This window comes from Nuphar pumila, chromosome 12 (genome assembly GCF_984573655.1).
Source record: "Nuphar pumila chromosome 12, dmNupPumi1.hap1.1, whole genome shotgun sequence".
NCBI lineage: Eukaryota > Viridiplantae > Streptophyta > Magnoliopsida > Nymphaeales > Nymphaeaceae > Nuphar > Nuphar pumila.
Window position 1 is genome coordinate 84,073,035 of NC_143260.1, and position 14,486 is coordinate 84,087,520.

Below are 14,486 nucleotides of genomic sequence, written 5' to 3' on the forward strand. Positions count from 1 at the left end.
TCTTCCTGAGTTTGCTCTATACTAGAACCAACTTTAGATTTGGGCATCTGATTGCAATATCCCTTTCATTATCATGTTGCCAGGCTTTATCAGGCATAAACTCGTAAAGTCACAAAGGGAAAAAAAGAAAAAGAATCACACACAAGAATATTTTGTAAATGTTACTAAAATTAGGGCACATGAAAGCCAAAAACTGCACCATGTTGCCAAGGGTGGGACTCTCTTTGTGGTTAAGGCTGTTAAGTTGTATATATATATATATATATCCATTGGGTCTGTTTTAGTCTTTTTACAGCATTGTAATAGGCTGTGCCCATTAGGGTCACAATGGTATTTTTTATATTTTTTCCCTTTTTTTATTACAATGTCCTTTAGCTTTAAGCTAAGGGCATTTGAGTAAATGGGCATTAAAGTCATTGAGACCTTCTCAACGACTCTATTTCTAGCCGTTGGAGAAGGTCCCAAGGCCTCTTGTATTTCTATGCTTGTCTCAAGCATGTATATGAAATCCATTCTATATTTTTTATGCTCTCTCTTGACCTTTAGTGGCTTTGTGCTTTTGTTCTTGTATTGATCCATAAGTGGTCCTTGGTTGTGTGCACTCTTGTGTGTTTTGTAAGCCCATAAGAGGCATCTACTTGTGTTTTTGTATTTCATTACAAAGACAAACTCATTTAACATCACTTGGTAGTCATATATAACTTAAGAAAAGCACCTTCATATGTTACTTCTATAGTGATTTGTGATGGTTTTTTCTTTTTAACATAACCACCCCCATATGTTTACTTCTATAGGGATATGTGATGATTTTTTTAAAATTTTATTTTTACATCTAATCTAAAAATACATGAGATAATCTCAACAATTGAGTCAAGTACAGTTTCAGGCACTTAACACCTTTCCTTTTGCATGGAAAACATAAATTGGTTGCCAAACTACTTTATGCAAAGGCTTTCTCATTTTCATTTTTATTTGTTATCATCAAGTGTTTGTGCAAAAGTGTTTGTTTTCATGTTTATTCTTTCTGTGAAATGCAAAGATTCTAAATATTCTTTTTGTGCTAAGAATTTGGTGACTGATTTGGTCCCTAATAAATGTTGTTCATGTAAAACCCACGTTTTTCAAAAAAACTCAGACTCGGATTCGACCCGGATCCATAATACCCATTAGGGTTATACGAATGCGACGCAGGGGCGAGGGTCTTTTAAACTCTCTGCGCCGCTTTTCCCCTTTCCTCTCGATTGAAAAGGGAAACCCTTTGAGGGTTTCCCGAATCTCTCTCCCCCTCCGTGCCCTTTTCTTCTTCCCCGTAGCGGCTCCGCCTTTGCCGTGTTTCCTCTTCAAAACCATCACAAGGGGAGGGGAGGCCCGCACCTCGCAGCCTTTTCCTCTCTCCCTCTGTGCGCTCTCTGTATTGCCAGGAGGTCGACGACCACCTGTCGTGTCTCCCTTTTTCCCTCTCTTTGTGTTCGCTGGGAGGCCGACAGGAGACCGGAGGCCCCTGCCGTGCCTTTCACCTTTCCCCTTTTTCCATTTGGGGCTTGTCGAGGGTCGACAGGTGGCTGACGGCACCCCTGCCGCCCTTGCCACCTTTTCTGTGACCGTCAGGGGGGCGATGGCCCTCCTCTGCCGACCTTTTCCCCTCTGTCCCGACCAACAAGCAGGTGCGATACTCCTGCCTGATTTCCTTTTTTTTCGGTGAAGCCAATGGGGGGGGACCATAGTTTTTTATTGATCCTCGTGGCGATACTCTTGCCTGATTTCCTTTCTCCGGTGAATTTTCCGGTGATCGGAGGCTACAATCGCGAGGCCAGGGGCCGGCTGGTGTCGCTCCACTCACTGTCGTGACAGGGGGTGCTCAAGGAGGCCGGTGATGGTTGCTTTGACGATGTGCATGAAAACGAGAGGGAGAGATGAGAGAGAGATGGGGGAGGAGAGAGCAAGGGTACCGACCTTTTATGAAAAAGGAGGAGGCCCTCCGAAAGTGGCGGAGGCCGTTACCACGTCTCCGGCGGCTGCAGCCCATCGACCCCCCTCTCTTCCTTGCGATCGGGGTTAGGGTTCTCTCTGAACCCTAACGCCTGTTACAGAAAATTGGGCAACCTTTATCAGGTTGCCTTATTAACCCCCCCCCCCTCCCCTCCTTTTTATCGTTTTAACGAGCGGGCTGGGTCCGGGTCTGCGACCTGCGACTCGGGATCCAAACCCGGTCATGATTCTGGACTCGCGCCTCCCACTCGGTATGGATCCACAGATTGGATCTGCAGGGATCCAATCGTGGATCTCGAAAACTCTTGTATAAGGGTCATAATGCCCCTATTCTTAATGATGCTTTCAGGGTCTTGGATCCAAAATATGGATCCCAGGCCCAAAACATCTACTAACGAATGGGTTATTACAGTGTATGTGCTTCCTCTCAGCAAGCTCATTTTGCTGAGGTGTCCAAGGACAAGACACTCTCTGATTGATCCCATTTATCTTGAGATATTCAATAAGGTCATTCGAAGAGTATTCAGCCCCATGACCACACTGAAAATTTATGATAGACATGAAAAATTGATTACGAATCATAGCATGAAAGTTTTTAAAGATATTAAAAACCTCATGCTTATGTTTCGTAAAATATATCCAAGTGTACCTAGAATAATTATCAATAAAGATCACGTAGAATTGGCTTCCAGAAGAAGAGGAATTGGGAGCGGGTCCCCACACATCAAAATGAATGATTTCAAACAATTTTGAAGCTCTTTTATTGCTAGAAGTAAAGGGCAATACATGACTCTTAGACACTTAACAGATAGGACAAACATGACTCTCCAACTCTTGGTCTACATTAGAAACAAAAATTAAGTTACTAGAATTAAGCTTTCTAATAAAGGCTTTATTACAATGCGCAAGACGACTATGCCAAATATTTGACTTATTCAACTCAGACTCATTGACAAGACATAAGGACGAAGGATGACTCTTAGACTACTCGATAGATTTAGTCCTGACTTTGACAGATGGGTCTTCTTTGAAGAGGTACATATTTCCTTGTCTTTGACCTTCAGTTTACGTCCTCTTCATGTGAAGATCCTTCACATAAACCGAAGGAGTAAAAATAAGACATGAGTTGGTATCATCAACTAATTTGGAAACAAAAACATGATTCTTTTTAATGTTGGGAACAAAGAATACATTTGACAACTGAATATTGGAATTAGACATGGGAACAAATACTTTCTAATGCCAATGATGGGGTGTCGAGTACTATCTCCGATAATGACTATCTTTTCCAAAATAAGGGACCAAGTTTTGGAATTTACCTTCATCTATAATGATGTGATTGGCTGCGCCTGAATCCACATACCAAACTCCTTGGTCATTTTGCTTTAGATTGAGTCCGACAAGGGCTGCCAACAAGAGTTGTCTATCCATAGGAGCTTGAGTCTCTAAACTGGATCCTGATCCAACTGATCAGTCGGATGACTGTCCTACAACAAAACACAATATTACAAACATGCCCTGGTAAGCACTTCAATCATGCAATCCCAGTTTGGGTCTGGATCAGACCCAAACTGGTCCAGCCCATTTCACGACACTTAATACCCCCCTCAAGTTGTGCATGGTCTTGAACCATGGACAACTTGTTCTTCAAGAACTAAAATCTGTTTTTCGTCAAACCCTTTGTAAATAAATCTGCCACTTGGTCTTCCGTAGGGATGAAATGAGGCTCAATCTCTTTGTCTTCAACCTTCTGTCGAATGAAGTGCTAATCTATCTCAATATGTTTTGTCTTACTGTGGAAAATGGGATTAAAATATATTTTAATGGCACTTTTATTATCACACAATAAGATAGATTTTGACTTCCGTTCCTCCAATTCATTCAACAAATGCCTTGTCCAAGTAGCTTCAACAGTTGCAACACCATTGATCGGTATTCAGCCTCAGTACTTGATCTAGCTGTTGCTTTTTGTTTTCTATTGCTCTAGGATACTAGGTTTTCCCCAAGAAAGATGCAATATCTGAAAACCGACCTCCTTTCATCAGGACCTCCTGCCCAGTCTGCATCACTGTCGACCGTGACATCATGCATGCCTCCTCTTTTCCAACTTTTCTTATATACCAACCCATCTCCAATGGTACCTTTTAAATACCTCAACACTCTCTTGACTGCATCCATGTGTCCTGTTTGCGGCTCATGCATGAACTACGACACTTGATTGACAGAATAAACAATGTCAGGGTGAGTAAAGGTAAGATATTGAAGCATACCGACTACACCTCGATATTTTATAGGATCTGGGTACAAATCTCTATCCTATGAACTAAGCTTTTGATGTAAGACACTCGGTGTAGACAAAGGCTTGCAATCTTGCATACCAAATTTCTTCAATAAATCTAGTGTGTATTTATGTTGTGTCAATGTCAGACAACCATCCTTCCTGTCTACCTCGACTCCAAGGAAATAACGCAAATCTTTCAAGTCTTTCATCTTAAATCTTTGACTTAAGAGTCACTTTGTTTCTTCAATGTGACTCATCGAGTTCCCTATAACAATAATATCATCAACATATATCAACAACATGGTAGTGATGCCTTTATCCTTGAATATAAACAATGAGTGGTCTAAGAGGGATTGACAAAACCCATGTTTCTATATTTTTAAGGAGAAACTTTCAAACTACGAGTGTGAGGCCTGCTTTAAACCATATATGGCTCTTTTTAGTCTCCATACATGTGTGCTTGGGTCTCCCTCAACATATCCTGGAGGTTGTTCCATGTAAACTTCTTCCTTCAAGTCTTCATGAAGGAATGCATTTTTGACGTCTAACTGACTTAATGTCCATTCATGTTGAACAACTAAAAACAATATAATTCTTATTGTCCCCATTTTGACCACGGGACTAAAAGTCTCATCATAATCCTGGCCATATTCCTGTGTAAACCCCTTTGCAACAAGTCTTGCTTTGTATCATTCTATGGTGCCATCGGGTTTGTACTTAATTTTATAAACCCACTTGGAATCAACAACATTTTTGTTAGGAGGTCTGACAACAATTTCCCACGTCTGACACTCATGAAGCGCTTCCACTTCTTCATTCATGGCCTCAATCCATTTGTTTGATTTCATGACGTGATAAAACCCTACGGGTTCATCATGCTTATCAACCTGAGATAAAAAGAGTTGAAGATCCATAGAAAATTATTGTAGCTGACCCACTTGTCAATAGGATGTCTGATTCTATTTGAACTCCTTAGGTTTCCAACAGGCACATAAGTATCTGGTTCAATGTGAGGAGCAGGAGGAGCGCCTTTTTCTCTTCGCACATACACATACCCTTTAAATTTATCAATAGGATGAGGTTGTGGGTCTGCCCCTTCTTCAGCATATGAAGTTCCACCGACATGATCACCAGATTGAGGCAAGCATGCTTGGCCTGAGTCAATGTCATCTTGGTCAGCCGCCTGTGTTTTCTGAGTACACTAAGGTGAGCAATCACCATAAACACCTGTAAATAATCCTGCACTCATCCACGGATGATAAACCTCTTCTCTGGAAATTCTTTAACAGGTATTAAACGATACATCTCCAAGTTTATTTTCATCAAACACAACATTCCTGGAAATTTTGACACGTTTAGTCATAGGGTCATAACACCAATAACCTTTGTAATCATCGGCATATCCCACAAATCTACACTTGGAAGCCTTTGGTTGGAATTTATTCCTGAGAGAATCATCAATATGAACATAGCAAGTGCATCCAAACACACAGAGCATCATAATCAGGTTGAATGCCGAAAAGAGAAAAGTATGGTGAACTATTTTGTAAAACTGTCATAGGCAGACGATTTATAATATAGACTGCTGAATGGAATGCTTTTGTCCACAGACTAAGGGGAATATTACTATCATGCATCATGCTTAAGACCGTTTCAATAATATGCTTATGCTTTCTCTCAGCAATCTCATTTTGTTGTGGCGTATGTGGATAATACACTCTACGCTTTATTCCATTACTTTAGAGAAAATCAGTAAAATCCTTCGATTTATACTCACCATCTCCATCACAGTAAAAGTGCAGAATATTGGTAGAGAAATGGTTTCGAACAAAGGCATGAATGTTGCGAAATATGAAAAAAGTTTCAGACTTATGCTTCATAAAGAATATCCAAGTATAACGAGAATAACTGACAATAAAGATGAGATGATATCTGCTGCCAGAAGAAGAACAGACGGGCGCAGGACCCCAAACATCTGAATAAACAATTTCAAAAGGTCTAGAAGCTCTTTTATTTATAGAATCAAAAGGAAGTACATGACTCTTACGCATTTGACAACTGGAGCGCATTTTATTATTTTCCTCAAGAGTTAAACTTGATTTAGGGATTAATTTGCTTAATACAAGTTTCTCAAGAAAAGAATAATTGCAGTGACCAAGACGATCATGCCAAAGACTTGGCTTATTACATTTAGAAAGGCTAAAAACAGACTCAGGACCTGACATAGATAATCCAGACTGAAAAGACTTAGACTTCAATAAGGGCTTCAAGACGGAACTAGTATGCGCAAATGGATCTTCCTTGAAGATGTACATATTTTCTTTTCGCTCTCCTTCAGCGAATGTCTCCCTCATTTGAAGATCCTTGACATACACAGAAGAGGGAGTGAATTCAACATAAGAATGTGTATCATCAACAAGTTTGGACACGGAAATAATGTTCTTTTTTATGTTAGGAGCATGAATAACATTTGACAAATTGAGAGATGATTTTGGCAAAGGGATGATTGCATCACCAATGTGAGAAATGTGATGGTGAGATCCATCTCCAGTAACAATACTATTTTTACCAAAGTAAGGAACCGAGTTCGAGAGTAACATCCCCGTAACATGGGTCGCTGCTCCTGAATCAACATACCATAATCCTTGATCATTTTGCTTCAAGTGCAACCTAGACAATGCTGTCAACAAAAGTTGTTTCACCTCCCCATCAGTTTTGGTAACATTATCTTCCTTCTTGCTCTCAATGTTTTGCAATTTTCCTTTATTTTGAGGATTAAACCAACAATTTGCCTTAATATGCCCCTTTTTATTACACAGGTAACATGTCGGGACATCTCTTTGATTTTTGTTCTTCGCATTGGAGTTGAACGACATATTGGGTGTGGGAAGCAAACCTGGACTTGCAAATCTACCACGACCTCTTCCTCCTCTGAAGCTATTTCCTCCACGACCACGACCGAAGGAGAACCTAGTAGCTAAAACATCTTGGGAATCAGATTGAGCACCAGAATCTTCAGCAATGCCTTTCAACGACATTTCGTATTGTAGAAGTTTTTCCCGGAGGTCCTCAAATGTGAGAATCATGGGCAAGCACAACAATGATGTCACCAATACATGATAATCTGGGCCCAAACCATTCAATGTCTGTTACACTTTATCCTTGTCTGGCACTTCACATCCAATAATGGCTAGTTAATCTGTAATAGTCTTCATCTTATTCAAATAATCCATGATAGATAGGTTGCCTTTCTTGAGAAGCTGGAATTCACGCTTGAGGAACAAAACTCTTGCTTCAGATATTTGAGAGTATGTCTGTGTCAACCTGTTTCATAATTCCATCGTTGTGCAGTCGTCGGGAATAGCAACTAGTACTTCCTGAGACAGGGTAGATGTGATGTAGGCAATTAATGCCTGATCTTTTCTCATCCAAGATACATAATCTGAGTTGCAAACAAGCTTGGTAGATGCAGCCCCTTGTGCGTCTGTTTCCTCCTTTGCGATGAAATCTGGTGGGGCTGGAATTGATCCATCTAGATGACCAAAGAGATCTTGGTTCCTGATAAAATGAACTATCTGTCTCTTCCAAGTCAGGAACTTGGAATTATTTAATTTTTCAGAGACAAGTTGGCTAAGGAAGTTTGATGACAAACCAGACTGGGTTGAAGAAGAATCCATGATTATGAGATACATGGATATAAAGTAGAAAATATTTTAAGAAGGGATCAATCGAATGACTAATCAAACTTCAAGATAATGTGACTGTTTAAATTCAGTCCAAAAGAGAACTGATTATAACAGAATTCAGATTTGCTGTCCTTTTTTTTTTAACAGATATCATATCACTTTAATATTCGAATTATCAATTCACTATTCATGAATCAAGCCATCTGAACATGCGATGTTCGATTAGCATTAATAGGCTAAAAAAAATTTGTTATACCAAGATCACGATAAATCGTGTTTTCAGATTAATCAACGATCAGTTTTCAGATGGGAGAATAAGAAAACAGATTCTAAGAAAAAGAATCACGAGTTTTGCTTGGAACATAGTATCGATTCAAGAAGATGGGTCACGATGAAGACTTAAACACAGAATTCACGAGTTTCAAGAAAGGGTTTCAAGATGAAAATGCAATAGATAACAAATTTTAAGAAGAAAAGACGTGTTTTAGATAAAAACACGAAAGTACTTTCAAGAAGAGATGGGGACGAGAAAAGGAAATCGTGCTTTTGGGAGAAAATACTATAACATAGATTGCAGAAGAGAGGAAAGATAAAAAAACAGAGATATAAGAATATTTTCCTGACCAAAATCAGATATTCTCTATGGTCATACCTTTTGGAAGCAATACTGAGCCCTAGATCCAACCTTGATCTGATACCATGTTAGAACTTGAGTTTCCACTAAACTTGATCAACAACAGGAGGAAAAAGTGAGAAGAAAAAGGTAGAAGAAGAAGGTGACACTGAGTCGTTTTGGGGTTGCACAGGTTCATGATTTTCTTAATTGCATATGTGACCTGATTCATTATATTTATGTATTAGGTTACAAGGTAATTTGGTTATGGACATGATTGTCCTACAACAAAACACAATATTACAAACGTGCCCTGGTAAGCACGTCAATCATGCAATTCCTGTTTGGGTCTGGATCAGACCCAAACTGGTCCAACCCATTTCACGACACTTAATAATAACATGATGCCCCAGAGTCTATTAACCAACCTGAAGCATACCCAAAGATACCTGAAAAAGCAGTACCAGAAGGAGTAGAAGTGGAAGGAACTATGACTAACTGGGTAAGAAGTTGCAATTGTTGAATTTGTTGTTGCACCTTCTCCAACAACGGAAGCTGACCACTGCCTAAGGATTCTGAAGATCTTGCAATGGAAATACCACCAGACCGAGTACTACTGTCGATATGTTTATTCTTGGGCTTAAATCCCTCACCATTAGAAGGTGTTGCATAGACTCCTTTCTTTTTCTTGAGAACTGGATAGTAATTTTTCATATCGCCAAAATTTTTGCAATAGTGACACTGAATGACACTCAAGTCACCTCTCCCTCCAACACTCAAATCACCTCTTCCTCTAACACTCAAATCACCTCTTTCTCCAACCCTATCACCAAATCTGGTCAAATGAGAACGATGCAAGATATCGCTCCTAGTTCCATCAAATTCTAAGCATCATAATAAACTCATTGACCTCTACCACCACCTCTGCCACCAAATCTGCTACCTGACTACCAAGAAATTGCCATAACACTGTCACTAGATGAATAAGTTCCAAGAGATTTCATCTTGATATCTTCTACTATCAATTCAACTATGGCCCTAAAAAGTGGGGGCAAATGAGAACGATGCAAGATAGTACTCCTGGTTTCATCAAATTCTGGTATGAGCATCATAAAAAACTCAATGACCCTATCAATTTTCTTATGCTGGTCAAAAATCCCCAAACAAGTTTGACATGAAGCACGACTCACATTTCACACACTTTTTACATTTTGTTTAACCCTCCATGAGAGCAAGACCATCCCAAATTCTTTGCATATCAAAATAGAATTCTTCAATTGACTTATTTTTTTGTCCTACACTCCTTAATTCTTAAGTAAACTGATAATGTCTTGCCTAATTTTCTTGTTTGTATACTTGTTTGAAGTATGCCCAAGTTTCTTTGGCCTATTGAAATTTAGAAAGATTCATAGCTATTCTTCGTTCCACTGAACCCAAAATCCATGCTTTGACCCTTGCATTATTTATAACCCATTCCTCTATATCTTTATCGAAATCAGTACTGGTGGGCTTGGGTTTCACCTTTGAGCGATCCAAATATCCTCCAAGACTTTTCCCTACCATTACTACTATCATAAAATAGCCCAATATGATATGAATAATTTGTTCCATCTAGTTTTACTGGAACAATCTGGATTCCTTCATTTTCCATATCACACACAATTCAAACCATACATGAGCCACTAGATATGAAGACCAAACACCACCTATACTGACCAGCTGCAACAATAACACACAACAGTCCAAGATTCAAAACAAAGTGTAACAGAAAAACACTGTTACCGCCAGACTTAGGAATGCCAAAACTTGACAAAACTCTTCCAAATCACCACATTAACTCTCCAAAATTCTTTTAACAATCTTCTAGGGTGAAAATGACCTGATTACACACTTTTTCAGCACAGCAAAGTGATCAGACTGATCACCACAAAACAACATGTGTTGCATGTTACTGCTACATAGAAACCCACCAAAACCATAACGAAACTCCTCCAAATCACAACAGCCCACCAAACCTCTTCTAAAAGTTTTCTAGGGTAAAAACAACCTGAACATAACCAATCTTAGGGCTTCAAACCTGCTGATTTGGTCACAATCTACGAAATCTCCAAATCTGTGCACTATGAGGAGCAATTTTCAGAAAATATTGAAAAAATCATAACAATTCCAATATTCCACCAAATCACATGATTTTTGTTTCGATCAGCTTATAAAGTCAACATCTATCTGAATCTCACCTCAGCCAAGGTCAATGATGTGCATCATGTTCTCTAAGACAAAATGCCCCTTACCTTTGTTCTTCATACACCCAATCCTCTAACAGCTTGAACGTGGCTCTGATACCATGTTAATTCTTCTACTGGAACTCAACTTGTTAGAGCAACACAAGAGGGTGAGAGCAACTCTGCATGTTCTGGTTTATTTTATCAAAAAGAGTTCACTATACAAAAATGTCGACCCCCTTTTTATGTGAACAAAATAGGGCAACAAAGAAAAGAAAAGAAGTGTCTAAACTATCCCTTACAATTATACAATGTACCTAAGACTTCATAATAAAGGGGGTAGTATACGTAGAGTAATTACTAATTACATATAGTAGTACATAAGTCTTAACATGCATTATATATTTGAAGCATGTATTTGCTTCTTCTTTTGACACACTCCATGTTGTCTGATTTTTTAAAACAATTTTCCACATGTACATAACATTTTCCATGCTAATGAATTGGATTGTATATTAGATGCACCAACATAATTCTCCATGCTGTCTGATCTGAAATAGATGTTTAACAATTTTTTTTGTGGTTTTCAATATCCCTAAGTACATTGTCCTTTCAGTCTTTCCTAAGCATACAAATGTAAATGTAAAACCTATAACGTAGGAATAACTAAATTGGGATTTGTGTCTATCAGGTACTTGAAATTGTAGATAATCAACCCCGAGTGATAAAGAAGAAATCAATGGGACTACATGACCTCCATGTGGTGGATTATGTGTGAGCTGATAACCATATTTGAGGTATGACTATGACAAATTAAAAGAGATTTTTGCTACAACCCTTTTATTCTCTTTTCACATTTGATAGCATAGTATTTTGTAACAACGGATTGATCCACTTTGAGAAATATGTAAAATCAATATTGTAGTCAGTTCTGAGCTTTCTTTACTTTCACTTCTCTAAATCAACATAGACTGAATCCTTTTGATATGTAGTCTGGTTAAAGGTGGAAATCCAAGAACCTTTTTCAAAAGTGCATGACTTTCTAAGGCCATAAGCATATAGTTTCCCATGTAAAATCAAAGCACAACCATAATGCATATCATATTGCACCTTAAGACGCAGGAAAACCCCAACATGACATATATATTAAAAACATGACATGATCTCTCTCATACTAACCATGAGTATGCAAACTGCAAAGTAATCACATGATCATCCATCAAGATTTCGGATACTAAAGAAATCTTCACACCTTTGGTAAATCAAATGACTACATTGAAAGCTATGAAAACAGGAGAAATAAAGAAAAACCTGAAAACAGTGATGCCAGTAAATTCAGAATCCAGGAGTTTTATTCTTAGTTCCATACATCTCTCTATCCAATGCTACCAAATCCATGTTTTATCTATCATTGAGGTATTCTAGTTTATCTAGTATAGATGAATGATAGAGGACCGTATTACAACCATCCAAAGAAAAGAGATTAATGAACCTTTCTATCTATGTAACATAGACACGTACATGACTCGGGGGCATGACAGACACACTTGGTACAACACAAGTTCTGTAAACTTAGCACATAAGGGCTAGTGCTGCACGTCTCATATGTGTTCGCATGCGCAGCAGAGCGTGATTACGTACATTAAGTAAACAAACCACGAATACCATCTTAAGTGCGAATTCTTGAACAAAAGTTTTTAAGTCATTATGGTTAACAGAAAATAGATAATAAATCTAAATTGAAAATTGAAAAAAAATGGTGGCAAAATAAAGGATCAAGATCATAAAAGGAATAGATGGAGCTAGGGACACGGTGTTGTTCGTCTGACATAGGGTTGACTATGAACATGAACTGTCATGGTGTATGCACTGTTGCATCTGGTGTCATGTGATGTCGATATAGGACATGCACACCCACACACAAGTGAAGTGTTCATGTGACATAGCTGACTATACTTATTCCCGTGAAAGAGAATCTCAAGACTTTGAGAACCCACAGTTATAGAAAAAGACAATAGGTGAGCATAGACTTCTTATAAAAGCAATCAAGATTAGAAAATTTGAAACTACTCTTCCTGAGAAATAAGAGCATTGGTTCATGTGAATTTTGTCATTTGCAGTTTGAAGAAAAAGAACAAGTGAATACTCGTGCAGCCTCCATGGTGGTTAAAAACCTCTCCATTCATAGGGTGGACACTAAATCTATTCCAATTATGTTGCAGGGGTACATTAAAAGGTAGACAAAATAAGTTTATTATTTGCAAAAATAGGCAGAACCACAGTTTTCACGTGGGCCAAGACAGAGTGAGGTTGTCACTTTTGCCTAATCTGCTTTGAAAATCTGCTTCTCACATACTGATCCAAATACAAAGTGCAAGCTGAATCCTGTTCCAATACATTCATGTGTATTTGTAAAGTATTTAAGAACTGTATATGACTGCAGTTTGATTCTGATCAGCTACAGTTTGTGTAGGAAATATAAGGAGAATACTTTCTATTAGCTTGTTTGACGAAAGGAGATGAATTTGTTGAAATTAGATAAATACCATGGTGGTGTTAACAAGGATTTACACCATGATTTGAAAAGGATGTAGCATACCACTGCTGTACTTCAATTGCTTCAATTTGACACAAAATCTTACATCAGAGAAAATTATTCATATTATAATACATGCATTTATTACTTCAATGCTGGTACAAGTTCATATACATACCTTATACGTAACATAGATCTAGACATATTTACCATTGACCTCAAACCAATGTTGTCAGTATCAGTGCGAATCAACCTGAATCACCGGATATGTATCATATTTGTCAGAAAATTGCTAAGAAACTGGCCTGAACTGGTTAATTTTCATAAAAATATGAAAAATGGTCAAAATAGTTTTTCTTTTTTTTTAATAAATTTAATATTAGTTTTGACACGTGCCTTTCTATGGTTAAAAGTTGGGTGATTCAAAATGATTCAGCCCTGAATGGAATTCTCCCGATTCACCTGAATCACTTGGAAAACAATTCATGGCCCAAGACGATACTGACAACATTGCCTCGAACTGCAAAATGTGTGATACACTATTTACTGTTTACCAGCACACACAATTGCAAGCTTATACAGTTTCTCTTTGTCAATGTAGTAGTATTTTCTTCATGCAACATGAATATGATTGAGCCCAAAATAGCCGTCTACAGACTGTGAATGATCTTGACGAGCAAAACCTTGTTTAAAGTAATTAAGGTTCTTGTATACCAACTGATCTAATCCTAGTCGTGTCATTGTCAATGGGCCTCCTTCCAACAAGAGTGCCGCATGAGACATTGGGTCAGGTTATGAGAACATCCCAGTGATTGTCTTCACAGACCCAAACAAGGTCACAAGGCACACATAAATGTACGTACCAATGAAAAGAGTATTTTTTGCTTGACCATTTCAAGATAACAGTGGCAATGCTTGATCTATATGTTGAAAAGTGCTGCTCCTAACTCATGTTTTTGGATTTTCACTTGACACCAAGGTTGCCAGGAAGGGAGATGGAAACGGAAACAGAAACATGTTCGGAAACAAGAAACATGTGATATATATATATATATATATATATATATATATATATATATATATATATATATATATATATATATATATAGAGAGAGAGAGAGAGAGAGAGAGAGATTGGTAGTAGCTCACACGTTAGGTG

General features: G+C 38.2%; 1 protein-coding gene across 5 annotated transcripts in view; it reads left to right on the forward strand.

Moving 5' to 3' along the window:
• The window catches only part of SLP1 (Calcineurin-like metallo-phosphoesterase superfamily protein), a 76,344-nt gene extending 62,885 nt beyond the window's left edge, over positions 1-13,459 (forward strand). For 2 of the 5 annotated variants that reach the window (XM_089983396.1, XM_089983400.1), the window contains exon 9: positions 11,483-11,716. In XM_089983396.1, coding sequence (XP_089839522.1) covers positions 11,483-11,569 — 87 coding nt within the window. In that variant the 3' untranslated portion in view covers positions 11,570-11,716. The other 3 variants (XM_089983398.1, XM_089983397.1, XM_089983399.1) reach the window with 3 other exon arrangements.
• The last annotated feature ends 1,027 nt before the right edge of the window (positions 13,460-14,486 follow it).